Below are 21,086 nucleotides of genomic sequence, written 5' to 3'. Positions count from 1 at the left end.
CTACATGTTTAATACAATTCCTATCAAAATACAATCAACTTTTTTCAAAAAAATGGAACAAATAATCCTAAAATCTATATGGACACCAGAAAAGACCCTGAATAGCCAGAGGAATGTTGAAAAAGAAAAGCAAAGTTTACAGCATCACAATTCCAGACTTCAAGCTCTATGACAAAGCTGTATCATCAAGACAGTATGGTACTGGCACAAAAACAGAAATATAGGGGCGCCTGGGTGGCTCAGTGGGTTGAGCCGCTGCCTTCGGCTCAGGTCATGATCTCAGGGTCCTGGGATCGAGTCCTGCATTGGGCTCTCTGCTCGGGGAGCCTGCTTCCCTCTCTCTCTCTCTCTCTCTGCCTGCCTCTCTGTCTACTTGTAATCTCTCTCTGTCAAATAAATAAATAAAATCTTTAAAAAAAAAAAAAAACAGAAATATAGATCAATGAAACAGAATAGAGAGCCCAGGGACGCCTGGGTGGCGCAGTTGGTTGGACGACTGCCTTCGGCTCAGGGCGTGATCCTGGAGTCCCGGGATCGAGTCCCACATCAGGCTCCCAGCTCCATGGGGAGTCTGCTTCGCTCTCTGACCTTCTCCTCGCTCATGCTCTCTCTCACTGTCTCTCTCTCTCAAATAAATAAATAAAATCTTAAAAAAAAAAAAAAAAAAAAAAGAATAGAGAGCCCAGAAATAGACTCAACTTTATAGTTAACTAATCTTTGACAGAGCAGGAAATAATGGCCAATGGAAGAATGACAGTCTCTTCAACAAATGGTGTTGGGAAAATTGGACAACCACATGCAGAAAAATGAAACTGGACCATTTCCTTACACCACACACAAAAATAGACTCCAAATGGATGAAAGACCTCAATGTGAGACAAGAATCCATCAAAATCCTTGAGGAGAACACAGGCAGCAACCTCTTCGACCTCAGCTGCAGCAGCTTCTTAGAAACATTGCCGAAGGCAAGAGAAGCAAGGGCAAAAATGAACTATTGGATTTCATCAAGATCAAAATCTTTTGCACAGCAAAGGAAACAGTCAACAAAACCAAAAGACAACTGACAGAAGCGGAGAAGATACCTGCAAATGACATATCAGATAAAGGACTAGTATCTAAAATCTATAAAGAACTTATCAAACACGGGCACCTGGGTGGCTCAGTTGGTTAAGCTTCTGCCTTCGGCTCAGGTTATGATCTCAGGGTCCTGGATTCAAGGCCTACAATCAGGCTCTCTGCTCAGCCAGAAGCCTGCTTCCCTCTCTCTCTGTCTACCTCTCTGCCTACTTGTGATCTCTCTCTGTCAAATAAACAAAAATATTTAAAAAAAAAAAAAAAAGAACTTATCAAACTCAGCACCCAAGGAACAAATAATCCAATCAAGAAATGGGCAGAGGACATGAACAGACATTTCTGCAAAGAAGACATCCAGATGGCCAACAGACACATGAGAAAGTGCTCAACATCACTCAGCATCAGGGAGATACAAATCAAAAATCACAATGAGATACCACCTCACACCAGTCAGAATGGCTGAAATTAACCAGTCAGGAAACAGCAGGTGTTGGTGAAGATGCAGAGAAAGGGGAACCTATCTACACTGTTGGTGGAATGCAAGCTGGTGCAGCCACTCTGGAAAACAGTATGGAGGTTCCTCAAAAAGGTGAAAATAGAGCTGCTCTATGACCCAGCAATCACACTACTGGATATTTACCCTAAAGATAAAATTGTAGTGACCGAAGAGGCACATGCACCCGAATGTTTATAGCAGCAATGTCCACAATAGCCAAACTATGGAAAGAACCTGGATGTCTACCAACAGATGAATGGATAAAGAAGATCTGGTATAGGGTGCCTGGGTGGCTCAGTTGGTTGGGCAACTGCCTTCGGCTCAGGTCATGATCCCGGAGTTCTGGTATCGAGTCCCACATCAGGCTCCCTGCTCCTTGGAGAGTCTGCTTCTCCCTCTGACTTTCTTCCTTCTCATGTTCTCTCTCACTGTCTCTCTCTCAAATAAATAAATAAAATCTTAAAAAAAAGAAGAAGAAGATCTGGTATATATTTACAATGGAATACTATGCAGCCATCAAAAGAAACGAAGTCTTGCCATTTGCAACGACATGGATGGAACTAGAGGGTATTATGCTAAGTGAAATACGTCAATCAGAGAAAGGCAATCATATGATCTCTCTGATATGAGGAATTTGAGAGGCAGGATGGGAGTTCTTGGGGGAAGGGAGAGAAAAATGAAACAAGATGGGACTGGGGAGGGAGATAAACCATAAGAGATTCTTAATCTCAGGAAGCAAACTGAGGGCTGCCAGGGGTAGGGAGGGAGGGGTAGAGTGGCTGGGTTATGGACATTGGGGAGGGTATATGCGTGCTATGAATTGTGTAAAACTGATGATTCACAGACCTGTACCCCTGAAGCAAATAATACATTATATGTTTAAAAAAAAAAAAGACCTGAAGAAAAAAATGAAAAAAGCAAAACAAAACAAAAAAACAAAGGGATGTATGCAACCCAGGTTTATTGCAGCATTATTTACAACAGCCATCTTTGATCCCTCACAATTTTTCACGTCTCTGGCCTCTCCCCTAAAAATATTTAATTGGTTTCCAAATACTGTGATTTCTGCCTCTAAGTCTTTCTCTGGTGACTCTCCCTTTTCATCCCATTCCCAGCTTGATCTCTATCATTTCTGTCCCATAATACTGTAATAGTCACATAACTAAACACATTGCGTACCATCTAAACATGTTCTTTCCTGGCATAAATACTGGAACAATCTTCCTAAAGTACAGTTTTTTGTTTTTTAAGATTTTATTTATTTATTTATTTATTTATGGGTGTTGGAGGGGCAGGGGGAGAAGGAGAAAGAAAGTCCCAAGAAGACTCTGTGCAGAGCTCAGAGCCTGACATGGGGCTTGACCCCGTGACTGCAAGATCATGACCTAAGCCGAAATCAAGAGTTGGACGCTTAACCAGCTGAGCCACCCAGGTACCCCAGGCACAATTCCAATTGTAATCTCCCTGTTCAGAAGCCTTGGAAACTGCCCGTAGAACAAAGTCTGAATTCAGTTTACATGGAATTTAAATTGTACCATAATCCCCGTTAACTTTGCTAATCTCATATCTTCTCCCATGTAACTCCTCTGTATTTATGCACACAGACCTTCCTGATAATTTAAGCATTCCCATTTCTTCTGCCAGAAGTAATCTCTCCCTTCTTTGTTTTTGAATTGTAGTATTACAGCCCTAAAATGTTCATTCAATCTGTGTTTTTTTTTTCTTGAGGACAGGGACTAGATTTTTCCCCTTTATTTATTTATTTTTTAACCTTTTCCATAGCGCCCAGAATAATCCTTTGCCTGTGGTAGGCAGAAATGATGAAGAATTATTCACAACTGAGGTGATTCAGGAAGAAATTTATTTTCTATTAAAATTTTTGTCACATTAGTCAATGGAAATACGTTAAGTAAATACTGTTAGTTTTCCATGTAAGATATAATAAATTCCATCCTTGTTGTTGATTTGTTATTAAAAAATAAAGTTGGGGTGCCTGGGTGACTCAGTGGGTTAAAGCCTCTGCCTTCGGCTCAGGTCATGGTCTCAGGGTCCTGGGATCGAGCCCCGCATCGGGCTCTCTGCTCAGCAGGGATCCTGCATCCCCTTCTCTCGCTGCCTGCCTCTCTGCTTACTTGTGATCTCTGCCTATCAAATAAATAAATGAAATCTAAAAAATAAATAAATAAATAAAATAAAGTTGAAGCACAGCATTTGGGGTTTTTTTGTTTGTTTTCTTCATTGATATTTTGTTTCTTCCCCCAAGGGGGGGAAATCATATTTACTTCATACTCTTATAGTTAAATATTAGTTTTTTATAGAGAATTTAAAATTTCTTTCTTTGGCTAGGTGTGTAGTACATGGATTGGAAGTGGAGTTGTCAGTGATCTCAATGACCTCCGTCGAGTGCACAATCTACTTGTCTCTTCTCTGGACAAAGTGCAGGCTGGAAAAGGATCTTCAAGCCAGCTGTACCGAGAGAGTGCTACAACCATGGAAAAGCTGGCTGTTCTCAAAGCGTGGGCAGAGGTAACCACAGCCTATTGTTGTTGTTGTTGTTGTTTATTAACATAAAGTGTATTATTTGCCCCAGGGTACAGGTCTGTGAATCATCAGACAGCCTATTGTTTTTGAACAATTTCTCCATCCATGAGAAAATGTTCCCCTATTCCTGTAGGTGAAAAAATTTTGATTTTTTGCTTTTTAAAGTGACCTTTGGTATAAAATGCTTTTTGGAAATTTGTTATTTGCTCCATCTCACTGAAATATGTTTATTTATGTCTCAAAGAACTCTTTTCAACCCTTTGAAAGTTATGTTTGTTTATTTTTTTTTAAAAAGATTTTATTTATTTGTTTATCAGATAAAGAGAGCAAGCACATGAGGAGGACAACAGCAGGCAGAGGGTGATGTGGGCCTCCCGCTGAGGAAGGAGCCCGATGCAGGACTCTATTCCAGAACCCTGGAATCATGATCTGAGCTGAAGGCAGAGGCTTAACTGACTGAGACAACCAGGTGTCCCGAAAGTCTTTTTTAATCGGTTTTTTTCAAAATTTCTATATTGAGAAAGGGCTCCCCTAACTAGTTATGTGGAAATTAGGCAGCACAAGGTTTGATGATCATAACATTGGTTATCAGTCATCTAGTTCTTTGCTGACTTGCATTAATATGCTTGACTCACCTACCAGGAAGACTGGTGTAGTTTAGTATAAAAAGCATTAAATGCTGATCCAGAGGCTGTAAACAAGTTCTCTCTCTATAATTTACCGTCTTCTTGACTTTGGTCAAATGGTTTGATCTCAGACCTCGGGTTTTTGGGTTTTGGGTTTTTTTTTTTTTTTTTTTCATTATAATGTGGAAATAATATCATTTTTTTTTAAAGATTATTTATTTACTTATTTAACAGAGAGAGAGCACAAGTAGGCAGAGAGGCAGGCAGAGAGAGGGGGGAAGCAGGCTCCCTGTTGAGCAGAGAGCCCGATGTGGGGCTTGATCCCAGGACCCTGAGATCATGACCTGAGCCGGAGGCAGAGGCTTAACCCACTGAGCCACCCAGACGCCCCGAAATAGTATCTTCTTATAAGGCAATGTTTATCAAAGGACATTGTGGCTGGCATTGAATGGAAGATAGATTATTGCTTTCAAAAAATAGATCAGGGCGCCTGGTTGGCTCAGTTGGTTAAGGAACTGCCTTCAGCTTGGGTTATGATCCTGGAGTCCCAGGATCAAGTCCTGCATTGGGCTCCCAGCTCCACGGGGAGTCTGCTTCTCCTCTGACCTTCTCCCTCTCATGCTGTCTCCCACTGTTTCTCTCTCTCAAATAAATAAGTACAAATCTTTAAAAAATGAAATAAATAAGATAAAATATTAGATCAGAGTCTCACATAACTAAATTAATAATGCACATTTTTGTTGACACCTTTTTCTTTTTTAGGGTAGTTTGTACTATAATTTAAAGATGTGCACCTCATGCCTCAGCCTTGAAAGCCATCTCATAATTCTTTTACCTGTTTATCTGCCTTTCCTTCATCATGTTCTTCGGATGCCCAGCATATTCTAGATTTCTCTCCTGAAGACCTCTCTTTGCTTATACTCTTTGACTCAGAAAGCTGAGGATATCCATTTTCCATCTCCTCAGATTTTTACCTTGAAATCTTTAGATTTACATGAGTTGGGAACTGTGCTTTCACCTCTTAGTTAATGTTAGTTAAATATGAGTGTGAAGGGGAGACTTTCTAGCTCAGTGCTATCAGTCATGCCCACTTCTGTATCTTCAGCCTCTCCCTCTATGTGCTAACTCTTCTTGCTTGTCTTCCTCCCCACCTAAGTGTATTCTTCTCACTGCTTTCCCTCTCTCCTCTCATGTCTCAGTTCACTGATGGAGTTTCAGTATCTTCACTGCCTCAACTCTTGGTCACCTGCTTCTCAGTCCCCCACAATGTGGGGTCATTCTCACTGATGCAGGCTGGTTGGGTCTGAGGACCCAGAGGGGGTCCTGTAGGACCAGCCAACAGAGTCCTTGGGTTTGAGCAGGATCAAAGTCAAACGCAAGCCAAAAGAGAATGAGAGCAGAGCTTATTGAAGATATAGAGACAGCAGATACAGACAGAACATCTGGGAGACTTGAAAAGGAAAGGAGAGTGAATCTCATCTTTGTTTAGGGCCTGGGATTTTTATTGAGGATGGTGGTCTGGTGTATGTGCCCTCTCAGGCCTCCAGGAACTAGTCAGACAAGGAGTGCTCAGGTGTCCTGCGTAAGTCACTTATGCGCTGGAACTAGCGGTCTTGGTGTCAAGGTGTCTGGAGTCAGTAGTCTTGGAAAACTTACGTGACGGCCCCACCCAGTCATTCCTTAGGTGTTGTCTGTTGTGCTGAAAGACTCTGAAGAAGTCATTAAGTGCTTGACCTGTACAAGGAGGATATACAGCATGCGTAAGGTGGGGGGTATAGATCTCAGCAAGAAGAGAAACAGGAAAAGGACCCAAAAAAAGCAGTTTTTCATGAGGTCCCTTTGGTTTCCCTGTGTCATCACCATACCATTGGAATCATTCTCACTAAAGTTACAAATGAGAGAATTATCCGTGTCACTGTGCACTCATCAGTCCGTGTTCCTTGGCCTCTCTGCAGCATTTGATATTGTCTCCTCTAGAAGCTCTTTGTTTTCCTTGACTTTCGTGACACTCCCCTCTTGCTTCTCCTCTTTCCTTTTCATTGTTCCTTCTCAACATCGCTTGCTGGCCTCTCTTTGCCTGCCCGCTCTTTCAATGTTGGTATTTTTCTTGTCCCTTTCCCCTCTCTTCGTACTTTATGGGCAACTTTATCCATACCCATAAACTATTGCTTTAACTTGTATATTAAAGATTGTAATTCTGCTTTTCCACCCAGACCAAATTCCAATCCCATATTTTTAGATGTTTACTAGACATCTCCCCTTGGATGACCCATAAGTACCACACACCCAACATGTCTTTAAAAAATACTGTGCTTTCTCTTACTTCTTTTATCTTCTTTATCCCAACTACTGGTTCTACCTTCTATCTTCAGGCCAGAGCCTAGTATCAATATTAACTGCTTCTTCTTCAGTCCCCTTCGTATTATATCTAGTAGGTATCTAATTCCTATGTATTTGACTTTGTTAATACTATTTTTGAAGATAATATAATTTTGTTCTGATAATAAAAATACCAATTCACTGCACATATTCAAAATATAGAGAAGAGGTATTATTTAAAAAAAATCTGTAATCTTATCCCTTCTGTAATCTTCTTATCATCCAGAGATAACTTAATATTTTGGTGTATATCACTATGCATATGTGCACATGTAAGTCTTTATATGCCTTAAACTGTATGTATCTATCTATATCTTTTTTAAAAAATGGAATTTTATTCAACATAGTGACTATTTTTTAAATTTAGCAATGGATTACATACACCTTTTGCATAGCTATAAAAAAAATACTTCCTCTCTTCTGCCCCTCCCTTTAGTTTGAGTCCTCATCATCTGTTACCTGGTCTGTGCAGTTGCATCCTAATTTTCTTCTACTGTTAGTCTTCCCTGACTCCACTGGCAGATATTCCTGTACAGATTCTCAACATAATCATTCTAAAATGCAAATTTTGGGCAAAGAATATAAATTGATGATTCACAGAGAGGAAACAAAGCTACACATAAACATATGGGGAGGGTGAAGAAATACAGAAACATTTCCTAGCTAAATTAACATCATTTTTAGAATGATAGTAAAATTTTTCTAAAGAGTGAGATATATCAAAACACTTACTAAAACCAGTTTATCCTAAGGAATATTAAGGATATACACAAAGACCCTGTTATGGTGGTGTTTATTACAATGTTTATTTTTCTCAGAAAAAATGGAAATAACTTAAATGTATGTCTTGATCCTAAGAGATGATGGAATTAAGTGACTAACGAATTTGGTTAAAAGTTATTCAGGGGGGTGGGGGGTGCACCTGGGTGGCCCAGTGGGTTAAAGCCTCTGCCTTCAGCTCAGGTCATGATCTCAGGGTCCTGGGATTGGGCCCCGCATCAGGCTCCCTGCTCAACGGGGAGCCTGCTTCCCCCTGTATCTCTCTGCCTGCCTCTCTGCCTACTTATCTTTTTCTGTCAAATAAATAAATAAAAATCTTAAAAAAAAAAAAGTTATTCACAGGGGTGCCTCTGTGGTACAGTTGGCTGGGCGTCCAACTCTTGGTTTCAGCTCAGGTTGTGATCTCAGGGTCATGAGATTGACTTTGTTAATCTGAGTGCTCCACACTCAGCGGGGAGTCTGCTTGGGATTCTCTCTCCTTCTCGCTCTGCCCTTCACTTCTGCATGCCCTCTTTCTCTCTCTGTCTCTCTCTCTCAAAATATCTTTAAACAAATTTTTAATTAAAAAAATAAAAGCTATTCACAACACAGTATCATTTAAAAGACTATGTATATACAACATGTTTAGAATGCTCATGGTATTTTCTTCAAGTTATTTACGCTTTTGATTTTTCTATTTTTCTTATGTAATGTCTAATAAGAAAGATAAGCCAAACATTGTTTAAAAAGAAGTCTAAAAAATATATTCTCCTGTATTGCTAGTAGCAATATAAATTATAGAAAGGTTTTGGCAGTGTCTATTCAGAGCCATAAAAATATCTGTAGTCACTGATGCAATAATTCCTTTCCTGGGACTTTATCCTAGGGAAAAATATCTAATAAAATACAGGAAGGAAATGTTTATAAAAAGCTTTACTTGGAACATTATAATGTGAAGAATTATACACCTTTTGTCTTTGAAAATTATATCTTGTTCAGATTCCCAAGGCTGAATCAAGAAACAGAAGTAAATATAAAATTTCAATGTAGGGAAATTGTTAGATGTATTATGGCTTATCCCCTACAGCCATTAAGAGTAATGATTATGAAGATGCACATTCCATGGGAAAACATTATGATATTTTAAAAGATAAAATTAAATACAAAATTCTTTGTACAACAAAATTATAATTTACAAAGATAAAATATAGTAACCTGGAAATTGGGATTTTGAGTAATTTTAAAAACTCATTTTCAAAACTTTTTATGGTATAATTTTAAAATAAAATTAAAAGTTTAGGAAAAATACATAATATTTGATCTATAAATTCTGCAGTGACCTCTTCCCTTCCCCATTGCCTATAGAGTAAAACCTTCACCTACTTCTCCCTCATATTCTGTGCTCAGTCTATGCTAGTTGCCAAAGCCTAAATATAGGTACAAAAACAAAAATCAAAAATAACTGCAACAAAGAAAAATGTTTAAAGTTACGTTTTAGTAAGTTGCATTTATACATCTTTTTGGTCTACTAAGTGGAGAGAAAGGATACAGATAATATATATGTGACTAGTAAATTATATGAGTGGTTCTACTCTATTATAGAGGCCAGATTGCTAAGTATCCCTTAAGAGGCTAGAAGGATATTTATGGAAATCCTTTCTCTGCCCTTCTCCCATCCCCCTCCAGCCTTTTTCTTTGAATGTGCTGTCTGATTGTGTCTAATAAGTCTGCGAAAGTAGAGGCAGTAAACAGGAAGTTATACCCTAGGACAAAAAAAGAAAAAAACACACATAAAAGGGGGCTTTGTAAAGTATAACAAGAGAAGCCAGAAACATCTCAGTGAACTCTACTAAAGGAATATTTTCTGAGAGGAATAGTCAGCAGTCAGATCAATAAAAAAAGATTGTCTCCAAAGCAGGTGGAATTCTTTGGAGGTTGTCAGGAAACCATGAAGTTACAGACTTTCCAGGGTCTAAACTCAATTACTTTCAAAAATTCAATTGTATAGCAACTTAGATTAAGTCATTTCTTAACATTATGCCTTATTATTTTCTCCTCCTGAATATCTTACTAGGTGTATGTGGTTGCTATGAATATTAAGAAGGAAGCAGAGTCAAAGCCAAAAAGAGCAATGAAAAGTACTGATGATGATGATGATGATTATGGTGCCATAGATGAACTACCACCAGATAGTTTGATAACACTTGTGCAGCCCGAACTGCCAACACTCAGTCGCCTGTGGTTGGCAGCGTTAAAAGACTATGCACTTTTGACTCTGCCGGCTGAGTTTGCTAGTCAGCTCCCCCCCGATGGTAAGTACTACATTCAGAGTTTTGCCTTTATGGACTTTAGAGTAGTAATTAAACAAAATGTAGTTGGTGGAAGCTGGCAACAATAATAATTAATAATATTATAGCGTAACTTACCCACCTTGAATTTATAAAGAGAGTAAAACCCCTTAAATTTAATTAATTATTAATAATGTAGTAATCTAGTTTAAGATGTGGCGATGACATTTTATATTTCTGTAGATTTAAACGTGGCACTCTGTCCCTGCGAGCATGTTGTCCCTGATTCAAATGTAGCATTAAGCTCATTTGTTAACCCAAGCAAAAAGTTCTCACTGTCACAGTAATAACTGTATGAGCTAGAGTACTCTAAATAACCAGGCATAACAAGTCATTATGCATAACTCTGATGAAGTTGATTGCTGGGCTGATCAATGTATGCAAGGATGGATGGGGGAGTCCTCAGTTTGGTAGTGAAAACAGGAGTTAAGGAAGAAAGGCAGAGGAAGGAGAAAGAAGAGACAGAGTTCCTTGGCTGGGGCAGGATGAGAAGGTGACCAGAGTTTAGGGAGTCTCTGGCAACAGTGAAGAGGAAGCCTGTGACCACCGGGTAGAGAAAGGTGGAGGATCCCCAGCGGCATCTGCAGTTGCGGAGAAAAAGCTGGAAACCCTAGCACTGGTGAGGAAGGCACAGAGGCCCTCCAGTTCTGCAGCTGCAGGAAAGACTCACTTTTGATGGCTTTGTAATAAAGAGAATCTCTTTGGCCAGATTGCTCTTTAGTACGTGCTATGGTCTGAATTTTGTGTCCCTATTGTGATTAGCATCAGAAGCAGGGCCTTTGGGAAGCACTTAGGTCAGGAGGTGAAGCCCTCTGCAATGGGATTCGTACCCTTAGAGGAAAGACCCCACCCACACTGGCCCCTAGCCCCTTCCACCATGTAAAATACAGCTATGAGTCAGAGACATGGCCCTTACCTGAGCATGGAGGCAGCCTGATCTCAGACTTCCACCCGCTCCAGCACTGTGAGAAATAAATGTCTGCTGTTTGATAAGCCACCCAGTCTGTGGTATTTTGTTATAACAGCCCAAATGGACTAAGAGTAAGTAATGAGGATTTTTAAGTTACTCGTTAATGAATGGTTGACCACTTGCAATAAAAGTAATGGCTTCGATTGGCCTGTTTTACAGGTGGAGCATTTTATACTCCCGAGACCATTGATACAGCTAGACTTCACTACCGGAATTCATGGGCCCCGATTCTTCACGCGGTGGCACTTTGGTTAAATAGCACAGGATTTACATGTTCAGAGTCTACAGAAGCAGCAGCAATACCTGGCTTACAGAAACGTGCTACACCCGTCAATTTAAACCAGACATCGGGAGCAATGCCTGGTGCTAAATCTTTGCCAGAAATTAACAAAGACAGAATGCATCTGATTTTAGGTAGGTGTGAACATTGATATATTTCAAGATGTGTCACTTCTGAAATTCATGTCTGTAGGGAAGAAAAAATTTCCTTCTATCCTTTTAGGTTGTGTGGCTGGCCTAAGAATTAAATTGACATAAGACAGATTAACAGGAGAAAAGCATACGGATTTAGTATTTTTCAATCTAAAGTAGCCATTAGGCCCAAAAACTTATATGCCATTTGACGCAAAGAACAATAAATTGTGGGGATGTGACCAGACAAAAGGGGTTTGGGCCGGGGACAATAAATTGTGGGACAGGGATTAGGAAATATATGGGGGAAACTAATTTTAGTAGGTTTGTTTGTACAAGTCTATTTCAACATTGACTCCCAGTCTTCTCTTCCTGATACGGAGAGGGCACATTTCTCACGAGAAATGTTGACTTGTTTTTAGGTGGAAAGGGGTCAGAGAACCCTTACTGCATCTGCTGTTCATCAAGTACCTTCAGCTGAAAATAATCAATATGTCAAAGAGGCATATTTTGGTGTGGCATGTTCTGAACTCCTTCAGATCTTTCATTTTAATGCTATAGAAAAGTTTTTATATACCACAGTCCAGAGAAGGAATAAAAAGGAGAGGATTTTTTAAGCACATGTTCTAAATTGTTAACTGAATTTTTAATAGAAAAAGTTAATTATTAAAAACTGTTCTAAAAATTTTAGCTGCTGTGTTCACTCACAGAGCAATAGTGAATAATTTTCAAGAAAAAAACTACATTTTTCTTTTTTCAATGGCAGATTTTCTTTTTACTTGACACTTAACAAATTGTCTATGAGGAAATAATAAAATGCAAAGTTAAAGCAAATTTGAATAAATCTCAATTTATAATTGCTTTATAGATGCTCTTTTAACATTAATATATTATAAATTCTAATGAGGCTCTTAAGCAGTTTTATATTTTTGGGAGGGAAGAAGAACATAGTTGGTAAGGTGAAATTATAGAACTTGTCAGTAGATCTCATACATGAAAATATGAAAGACCTTACCCTTGTGCAAATTAAGAATAATTGTTATCCATGATATCCATTTTGTCTCTGTAGCTTGCCACTAAAAAATCCTTGTAGACATGAAAATTGTTTGACAACCATTTAATGAGAAGTAATTTTATAATTTACATAAGTTTATTTTTAATGTATTATTTTTTGAATTCCTAAAAATAAAAAATTGAGTATCTTCTTAACTCCATGACCTTGGAACTGCCTCTCTCCCCCAACCTTCAACTTGATTATTAACCTAATGGCAAAGCTACAATCTGTGTTATAAAGTTTGGCAGCTGCGTTTGGTAAGCATTTGACTCTACTTTAAGGTAGCATTAAAGAGGTGTTAAAGTAATCTGTAAAAGAATAGAGGAAGAATAGAGAAAAAAATCTGATGTCAGAGCAACAAAGTGTTTTATAGTGACAAACGTGTGTTTTTATTATGTACGTCGCAGGTGTGAGCATACAGTTCCTTTGTTCCCCCAGACCTGAGGAGCCTATTGAACATGTCACAGCATGTCTACAGGCCTTACACACCTTGCTCGATTCTCCTTATGCCCGAATCCATATTGCAGAAGATCAGGTACAGTATATTTCTATAACAGATAATAAATTATACGCTTTGTTTTCATCCTGTTTGTCTTAAGATAATTTTCTCCTGTATGAAATAAATATATGATAAGTATTTAGGATTTTGACTTTATCGTGAATGTTGGATGACAAGGCACCACCAGCATAGGAATAGTCAGTGTATCTTCTTAGATGTGTTTATCGGTAATCAAGTAAAACTAAAAATTAAGGGATGCATTCAGCCCCAGCTAATGAGTCTATTGATAAAGGCCTGAAGTAATTTATAAGGCTGTTAAATAAATTATACCACTTTTAAATGTTTGATAATGTTTTATCTCTCATTTAATGAATTTTTTTTGCACTGGCTCAATTACTCATTAACAGTTTAATGAATTGCTTTTTCTAATTTCTATATGTAATTTTAGAGGACTTTATTCATGTTATAGAACCAAGCGATTGGTGGATTTCTTATTCTTTTTAATTAGAAATTCTTTTCTTTTCATAAGAACCATCTTTTTGGTCACCATCACACATCTACAGTGTGGGGTAATTTTCCATAAAACACCAACAGATAAAGAAAGTTGAGAGCATTCATTATATCAAATTAGTTGTGCACATGATGCTGACCAAAACCAAAATAAAACAAAGCATATGTTTTGTGATTACAAGATTCACTCACTGATGAACTCTTCTTGTACCCTACAATCTGAAGCTGTTCCTCAGCTAAACTACAGCTTACTTCAAGAAACTTCTGGTTTTTATGAAATTTAAAACTTAATCTGTGAATGAAGAGAGAATACTATGTTTACATTCACTCATTTTTTTTTTTAACATAATACATCCCACACCCAACTACCTACCTATTTTTTGGACTCAATAATGTTTTGTTTATCCAAGCACTGCTTTACACCTGAATGGATTATATTTTTCTTCCTGAGTTGGATCCTATAATTTCAAAATCATCAGTATTGTATTGATTTACCCAACAGCTTTCACTCTGTGCCTGTTCTCCATCAGGCACAGTTTGAGGCTATAGATATCAAAAGTACAGGTACCCCCGATCCAGGTACAGGGAGATCAGGACAGTATGACAAATGCTGAGCTAGTAAAGGTATGTAAAGTCCGAGGACAATAGAGGGAAGGAGCCCTGACTTCAAGGAAAGTAAGGAATGGCTTCTCAGAGGAGATGAGGGTTGGATTAAATCTGAAAAGAGAAATTAGTGAGGCAGCACAAAAGGGATGGGCTTTTTTCTCTGGGAGAAAAGCAAATCCAAAGACAAGGAGGTGTAAGAGAACGTGACAAGTTCAAGGACACTACTGTCATTTACTACAGCTGAGACAAATGGAGCATGTAAGAGTTGTTAGGAGATGAGGCTGCGTGACAGGGGAAAAGCCAAATCGTGAAGATTCCTGTATGGCCTGTGAAAGGGTCTAAAAATCTATCTTAAAAGTGATAGGAAATCATTAAAAAATGTTAAAATAGAGGAATGACCTGATAAACTTGTATTTCAAAATATGGTATATATATAGAATTTGATCACTTTTATTGACCCTGTGAAATTGGTCTATAGGACATGACAAGGGAGGCAGGAAGGCCAGTTAAGAGGCTCTTTGCGTTTTATTTCTAGAGAAATAGTGAGTTACACTGGCCTAGGAAAACTGAATAAAGGAAGAAAAAAGAGGGCTGGGACTGGAACGTGAGGGTATATTACAAATAGCAAACAAGGATGGAGATGAGGGAAATGAGACTGCAGAGAGGTAGGAAGAGAACTAAGAGAACATAGTTACAAGGGCAGAGGAGAGTTTCAAGGATAGACAACAGTCTCAAAAGAACCAGAATCCAGTATATGAAGACAGAAGAGGATCCAGGGAAGGTTACTAACGATCTCAGATGGAGCATTCTATCTTAGGTAGAAGAGTGAGGGGTGAATGAGGGGTGAAGGAACTGGAAGCCTCTGGGCTGGGACCAGAGGAAGCACAACAGAGATACAGGACATGGGGACAGAGAAGGTTCTGAGAGAATTGGGGGTGGGGTGGGGGGGAGGAAATAAACAGGAAAGACCTGAGTGTTTTCCTTATACTGGGAAAGGAACAGACCTAGACAGAGAAACTGAAGGCATATGGAATGCAATCAAGGTCCTTGAAGAATCAATCCCTGGGAGGTCAGATAAGATAGGACAGGAAGCAAATAAGGAAAGATGAATCAGCCTTGGGTAGAGTCTAGACACTTGATCTTAAGGAGAGAGGTAAAGGTAGGTTTAGTTATAGTTAAGTTTTTTTCCTTCCTCTTTAAAATTTGAGACAGGTTCATTGGATGGGTTTGATGTGTATGATTGTAAGAGGCTTAAAGTGAGTGATGAAAGTCTGTAATAGTTGCTGAGATGAATGGGAGAGGGGCTTATGGGAAGTACCTAGTATCCACAGTAATTTGTTGAATGAAAATTTGTTGGGATAGAATATGACCATTTCTTAAGACTGTTAAGATTGTTCTTACTTGTTACAGAGTCATATATATTAATTTTAGTTACCACACTGATTTATTTTTACATGCATATTTTCTTAGATTGTAATATAATTTTGTCCTTTGAAATTAAGATTAATTAAATTTAACTATATTAATTTATACTAGCTGATTGGTGTTGAGTTGCTAAGTGTTCTGCACCGCCTCCTGTTGACCTGGAACCCACCCTCTGTTCAGCTGCTGGTCACTGGGGTCGTACAACAGATAGTAAGAGCTGCTCAGGATTATCTGCAAGAAAAAAGAAACACTCTAAGTAAGCACTGGAAATTATGCTAATTTGGAAGTAGATCTTGTTTGTACTCTAACTTTTTAAGTGTCAGTCCCGGGAAGTTTTTAATTAAAAATGTAGTCAAAGATTTAGAAGATTGGCAATTGATTTTGCTTTCATTAGGAAAAACCAAATGAGGGGCACCTGAGTGGTGCACTCAGATAAGCATCTGACTCTTGGTTTCGGCTCGGGTCATGATCTCAGGGTCATGGGATCAAACCCTGTGTCAGGCTCCCATCTCTGCTTGAGATTCTCTCTCTCTCCCTCTGCCCCTCCCGCTTGTGCTCTCTCTCTCAAATAAAGAAATAAATCTTTAAAAAAAAAAATAAGAAGGAAGGAACCAAATGAAATTGCTGCTAGTCAACTATTTTTCACCTTCAAAAGTGTCAACCTCACATGGTTCTACCTAACATATATGTTCCTCATAATATGAAATACAATCCTAATAAAAATACCCAATAAAAACTTTTGAAGTAAGAAATGGATTGTCCTTTACTTTTAGAGAGAGGTCAGTAAACAGAATTATAGGGGGACAGAGAATTATTGTGAGAAAGACATGTGTTGCCAGTTAGACATTCAGCTGTAAATTCCTTTAAAAGAATTTCTCAGGGGCACCTGGGTGGCTCAGTGGGTTAAAGCCTCTGCCTTCGGCTCAGGTCATGGTCCCAGGTTCCTGGGATCAAACCCCACATCGGGCTCTGCTCAGCAAGGAACCTGCTTCCCCCTCTCTCTCTCTCTGCCTGCCTCTCTGCCTACTTGTGATCTCTGTCTGTCAAATAAATAAATAAAATTTCTCAAATATACTTACTATATAGTTTTACCTACTCTGTGCCATAATTTTTTTTCTGGAAATTTTACCAAATTTTCTTTCATCCAAGATGAAGATGATGTGGAAAAAGAGTCATGTCTTATAGTTGGAGAAGGCGGTGACAGCGGTGGTCTTGTTCCTGGAAAATCTCTTGTGTTTGCAACTATGGAGCTGTTGATGTTCATTTTAGTACGTCATATGCCACATCTCAGTACCAAGATGTCGGATTCACCCAGTCACATAGCCACCAAAACTCGACTGTCAGAAGAAAGTGCTCGTTTGGTGGCAGCCACAGTTACCATACTCTCTGACTTACCGTCCCTTTGTTCGCCTGCTGGTACGGTATTAATCAATGTTTGGAAATGCATTCTATTACAGTAGACAAAGATGAGCTTGCCTTTGATTTTAAGTGCTATTATAACGTACCTTCTTCTTTAGTCTCAAGTATGGAAGGAGAAGTTAGTCTTTTATGGTGTCTTAACCTTTAGGAGCCTATAAAGATTAAGGATTCAAAAAACCCAGAACTTGAGATGTTCTTCAGATACATTTCAGACAAACTTCACAAGGGAGATAAAACCACAGCTTGAGGCAAGGCACTGGACGTTAGCAGACAGGCATATGGTGGCATAACCAAACCTGTTAGTTTCTGATCTGTCTGCCACTCTTGAGTAACTGACCAACCATAAAAATGTCAGATGAGTATGATCATCAACTCTTAGGAAGAACTAAAGAGATTATAGCTACAAAGATGATAGTTGTCTGCAGATATCTGAAAAGTACTGGATGGAAATGTAGACTTTCCCTCTATTTATCTGGAAGAGAGAAATAGTATAAGGAGTATAAAGGTAAATTTCAACCCAACGTGAGCCTATAGATATGAGGTTCTCTGTTGCTGGAGCTTTGCAGGCCAAGCACAATGGCAGAGAAAGCGTTGAGCATTTTCCGTGAGGTGGGAGGTTGGATTCAATGACTTAAAGTTCTTTCAGCTACAAATTCCAGGATTTTTTCACTTCTTCTTTGCTTACCCATATAGTCCTTTCTTCACTTTTCCCACCTTGGTTAAGGCTGACTTGAGTACACTAAAGATTGATTACATGTCTTAGAATTGCTACCAGATTCATCAAATTGCTCAGATAATTATCAAAGTATATATGGTAGTGCTTCCCTTCTGTTTTTCTATCTTCTTTTCTCATTTTCATTTGAAAGGCACAACATATTAAATAGGTGAAATATTAGAAATAATAAAAAACGAGGCTACTTGGAAAAAGAAAAGAAATATTCTGTCTTCTTTAAAATAACTTGCTACTTTCTCACTTTCTTTTCCAAACATTGAATTATAGTAATAGTAATACAGTAAATTTTGCATTAACAACAAGGGAAAAAATAGTATTAAACCAGAATCAATTGTAAAAACAACTGAAAGAACTGCAATAAGCGAACTGAGGAGTTATGAGGTATCTGATTTGTTTTCAATTCAGGGTGTATGACAATCCTGCCCACGATTCTATTTTTAATTGCAAGAATATTGAAAGACACAGCGATAAAGTCTGCAGATAATCAGGTTCCTCTGCCAGTCAGTGCAGCACTTCAAGGAATTAAAAGCATCGTGACACTCTCGATGGCCAAGACTGAAGACACTCAGAAACAGTGGACAGCTCTGATTCGCAGCACTCTCGCATGCATCCTGGAATATTCTCAACCAGGTAACCTAATCAGGGCTTCAAACCCATAATCTATCTGTTTGTCAATAACTAATTGAATGAGCTTGTCCAAAAAGTGCTTTATAACACCGAATCAACACAGAGAGGTGTTGTGTGTGTGTGTGTGTGTGTGTGTGTGTGTGTGTGTTTTAGTCACACCTTGCAGATAGGAACTTTAGTATCCCTTTCTGGGTATTCACTGCAAGTGTCCTTGCCTCAGCACTTACATACATGTTGGATGTATCTAAAAAAGAGACAAAATTTCTGTCCAAAAAAGGACAGAAAATATGCTCAGAATCAAATTGATATGTGTTAATATATTTGTTTCATATGTTTTCTTTTTAATAAAAATGATAAAATAGGAAAGTTGAAGTATCTTTCACCACTCCAGCTTATCCTCAAATGAAACCACAGTCTTGATTTTGATGTTTCATTCCAGAAATACTTATATATATAAATAAATTACTTTCTGTATTAATAAATACAGGCATATATTAATAAATATTAAAAATACACATATATGTTAATTAAATGTATATATGAATTCTATATCAACTGAGATAAATAGCCATGAGCAATGTATATTTATTTATTTTTTTTAAGATTTTACTTATTTATTTGACACAGAGAAGAGAGCACAAGCAGAGGGAGAAGCAGGCTCCCTGCTGAACAGGGAGCCTGATGTGGGACTCGATCTGAGGACCCTGGGATCATGACCTGAGCTGAAGCAGACTCTTAACTGACTAAGCTACCCAGGCATTCCTCTTTTGTGTTTTTAAATTTACATAAGTAATGTCAGAGTATCATTGTGCCTGCACATTCTCACTTAAGAATAAGGTTTTTTGAGCTATTAATGTGTACATATAAAGCCCACATGTTTCCTTTTAACCTCTGTGTTGTTTCCATCACATGAAGTTTTCAGTTACTCATTCCCTTCTCAATTGATATTTCTGCTACTTCTGATTTTTTCCCCATTATAAAAATTGTTGCCGTGAAAATCCTTATAAATTCTTCATACATTTATGCCATGAGATTTTCTGGGGTACCCCTAGAAGCTGAATTGATGGCATATTTTAATTTTAATTTTATCAGACATGGCCAAATTACTCTCCAAAGTAGCCTTATGAATTCACACATCCACCAGCAGTGTATGATAATCTCTACTTTTCCATATCTCACCAATATTTGGTATTTCAGACTTTAGGTTCTGGTTGAATTTCTTCTGGTCTTTTAAATTTTGCTCTCTGATGGGTAAGATGTACTATCTTACTGTTTTAATTTGCATTTCTCATTTTCCTAATGAGTATAAGCATTTTTCATGCTTGTGTTTAATTTTGGGGGAAATGCTTTTTCATGTTTTTGTCCATTTTTCTTCTGTGTTTGACTTTTTCTTTCATTGTATTTCCATTTTAAAGAAAATGTCAGAGGACTGAAGACAAAGAATAATAATTAAAGACTTGCCATGTCACCTATCACCTATTAAAACATGTCTACTCTTAAGACTGTGAAGCAGGTCCATGAATCAAGAGATAGGTCGATGAAACACACAAATTACTTAAAACAGACATTCATCTACATGAGAATATAATACATGATAAGAGCACATTCATTATTCCTCAAATGGTTTCTGTCAGCTGTTTGAGATACCAATTCCAGTTAGGTCCTTACCTTCTATCATGACCCAAAATAAATACCAGAGAAATTGAAGTGGTAATGTATAGTTTTAAAAATAGTTAAAGAAAATATATGTAAAATTTTTATGTAAGAATGGCAAAGGAGTATGTAAGTGTAAGAATGGAAAATATCACATGGGAAAACTATCAATGTATTAGGCTATATAGAAATTAACTTCTACCTGTCAAAACATCTTACATTAAAAAGTAGCTGAAAAAAAAGTAGCTGAAAAATTGACAATAGTATTTATGTCAGTGTTAGTATCAATAATGCACAAATAACACCCAATAGAAGAAAGAGGAAAGGAAAGAACACACATTAGTAAAAAGGAGATAGAGGTGACCACCACACATATAAAAAAGTCAGCCACATTATTATGTAAGCAAAGAAATAAAAACAAAAACAAAGTAATATAAATTTTTTTCTTATAAAATTGATGTCTTTTCTTTTAATGTGACTGTACAGCTGGAATTGGTACCAAGAGAACATTTTCATACTTTGCTGAAGGGAGTTTAAAAATGGTTTAAACTTTCAGGGAATCAGTTCTACAGAATGTACAAGGAGCCTTGAAGGATTCATAATGTTCAAGGTTATCTATCACAGTCCATTTTATTTTTTTTTATTTATTTTTTTTTTTAAGATTTTATTTTATTTATTTGAGAGAGAGAGACAGTGAGAGAGAGCACGAGCGAGGAGAAGGTCAGAGAGCGAAGCAGACTCCCCATGGAGCTGGGAGCCTGATGTGGGACTCGATCCCGGGACTCCAGGATCACGCCCTGAGCTGAAGGCAGTCGTCCAACCAACTGCGCCACCCAGGCGTCCCTCACAGTCTATTTTATAATAATGAAAATATGTGATAAATATAAGTACCTGGCAGTGGTAAAAAATTATTAAGTATATGACTATATATTAATTTGGGTTATAAATCCATTATA

The 21,086-nt window shown here is 38.0% G+C and overlaps 1 protein-coding gene across 3 annotated transcripts in view; it reads left to right on the top strand.

Moving 5' to 3' along the window:
• HEATR5B (HEAT repeat containing 5B) overlaps window positions 1-21,086 on the top strand; it is a 107,359-nt gene that overhangs the window by 74,556 nt on the left and 11,717 nt on the right. For all 3 annotated transcript variants that reach the window (XM_044261782.1, XM_044261783.1, XM_044261781.1), the window contains 7 exons: window positions 3,917-4,096; window positions 9,950-10,187; window positions 11,353-11,607; window positions 13,066-13,193; window positions 15,810-15,954; window positions 16,848-17,114; window positions 18,256-18,480. In XM_044261782.1, coding sequence (XP_044117717.1) covers window positions 3,917-4,096; window positions 9,950-10,187; window positions 11,353-11,607; window positions 13,066-13,193; window positions 15,810-15,954; window positions 16,848-17,114; window positions 18,256-18,480 — 1,438 coding nt within the window. The remainder of the gene's footprint in view (window positions 1-3,916; window positions 4,097-9,949; window positions 10,188-11,352; window positions 11,608-13,065; window positions 13,194-15,809; window positions 15,955-16,847; window positions 17,115-18,255; window positions 18,481-21,086) is intronic.

This window comes from Neovison vison, chromosome 8 (assembly GCF_020171115.1).
Source record: "Neovison vison isolate M4711 chromosome 8, ASM_NN_V1, whole genome shotgun sequence".
In the NCBI taxonomy this organism is placed as follows: Eukaryota; Metazoa; Chordata; class Mammalia; order Carnivora; family Mustelidae; genus Neogale; species Neogale vison.
The sequence above is the reverse complement of the archived record's forward strand: the minus strand, read 5'-3'. Positions and strand labels throughout refer to the sequence as shown.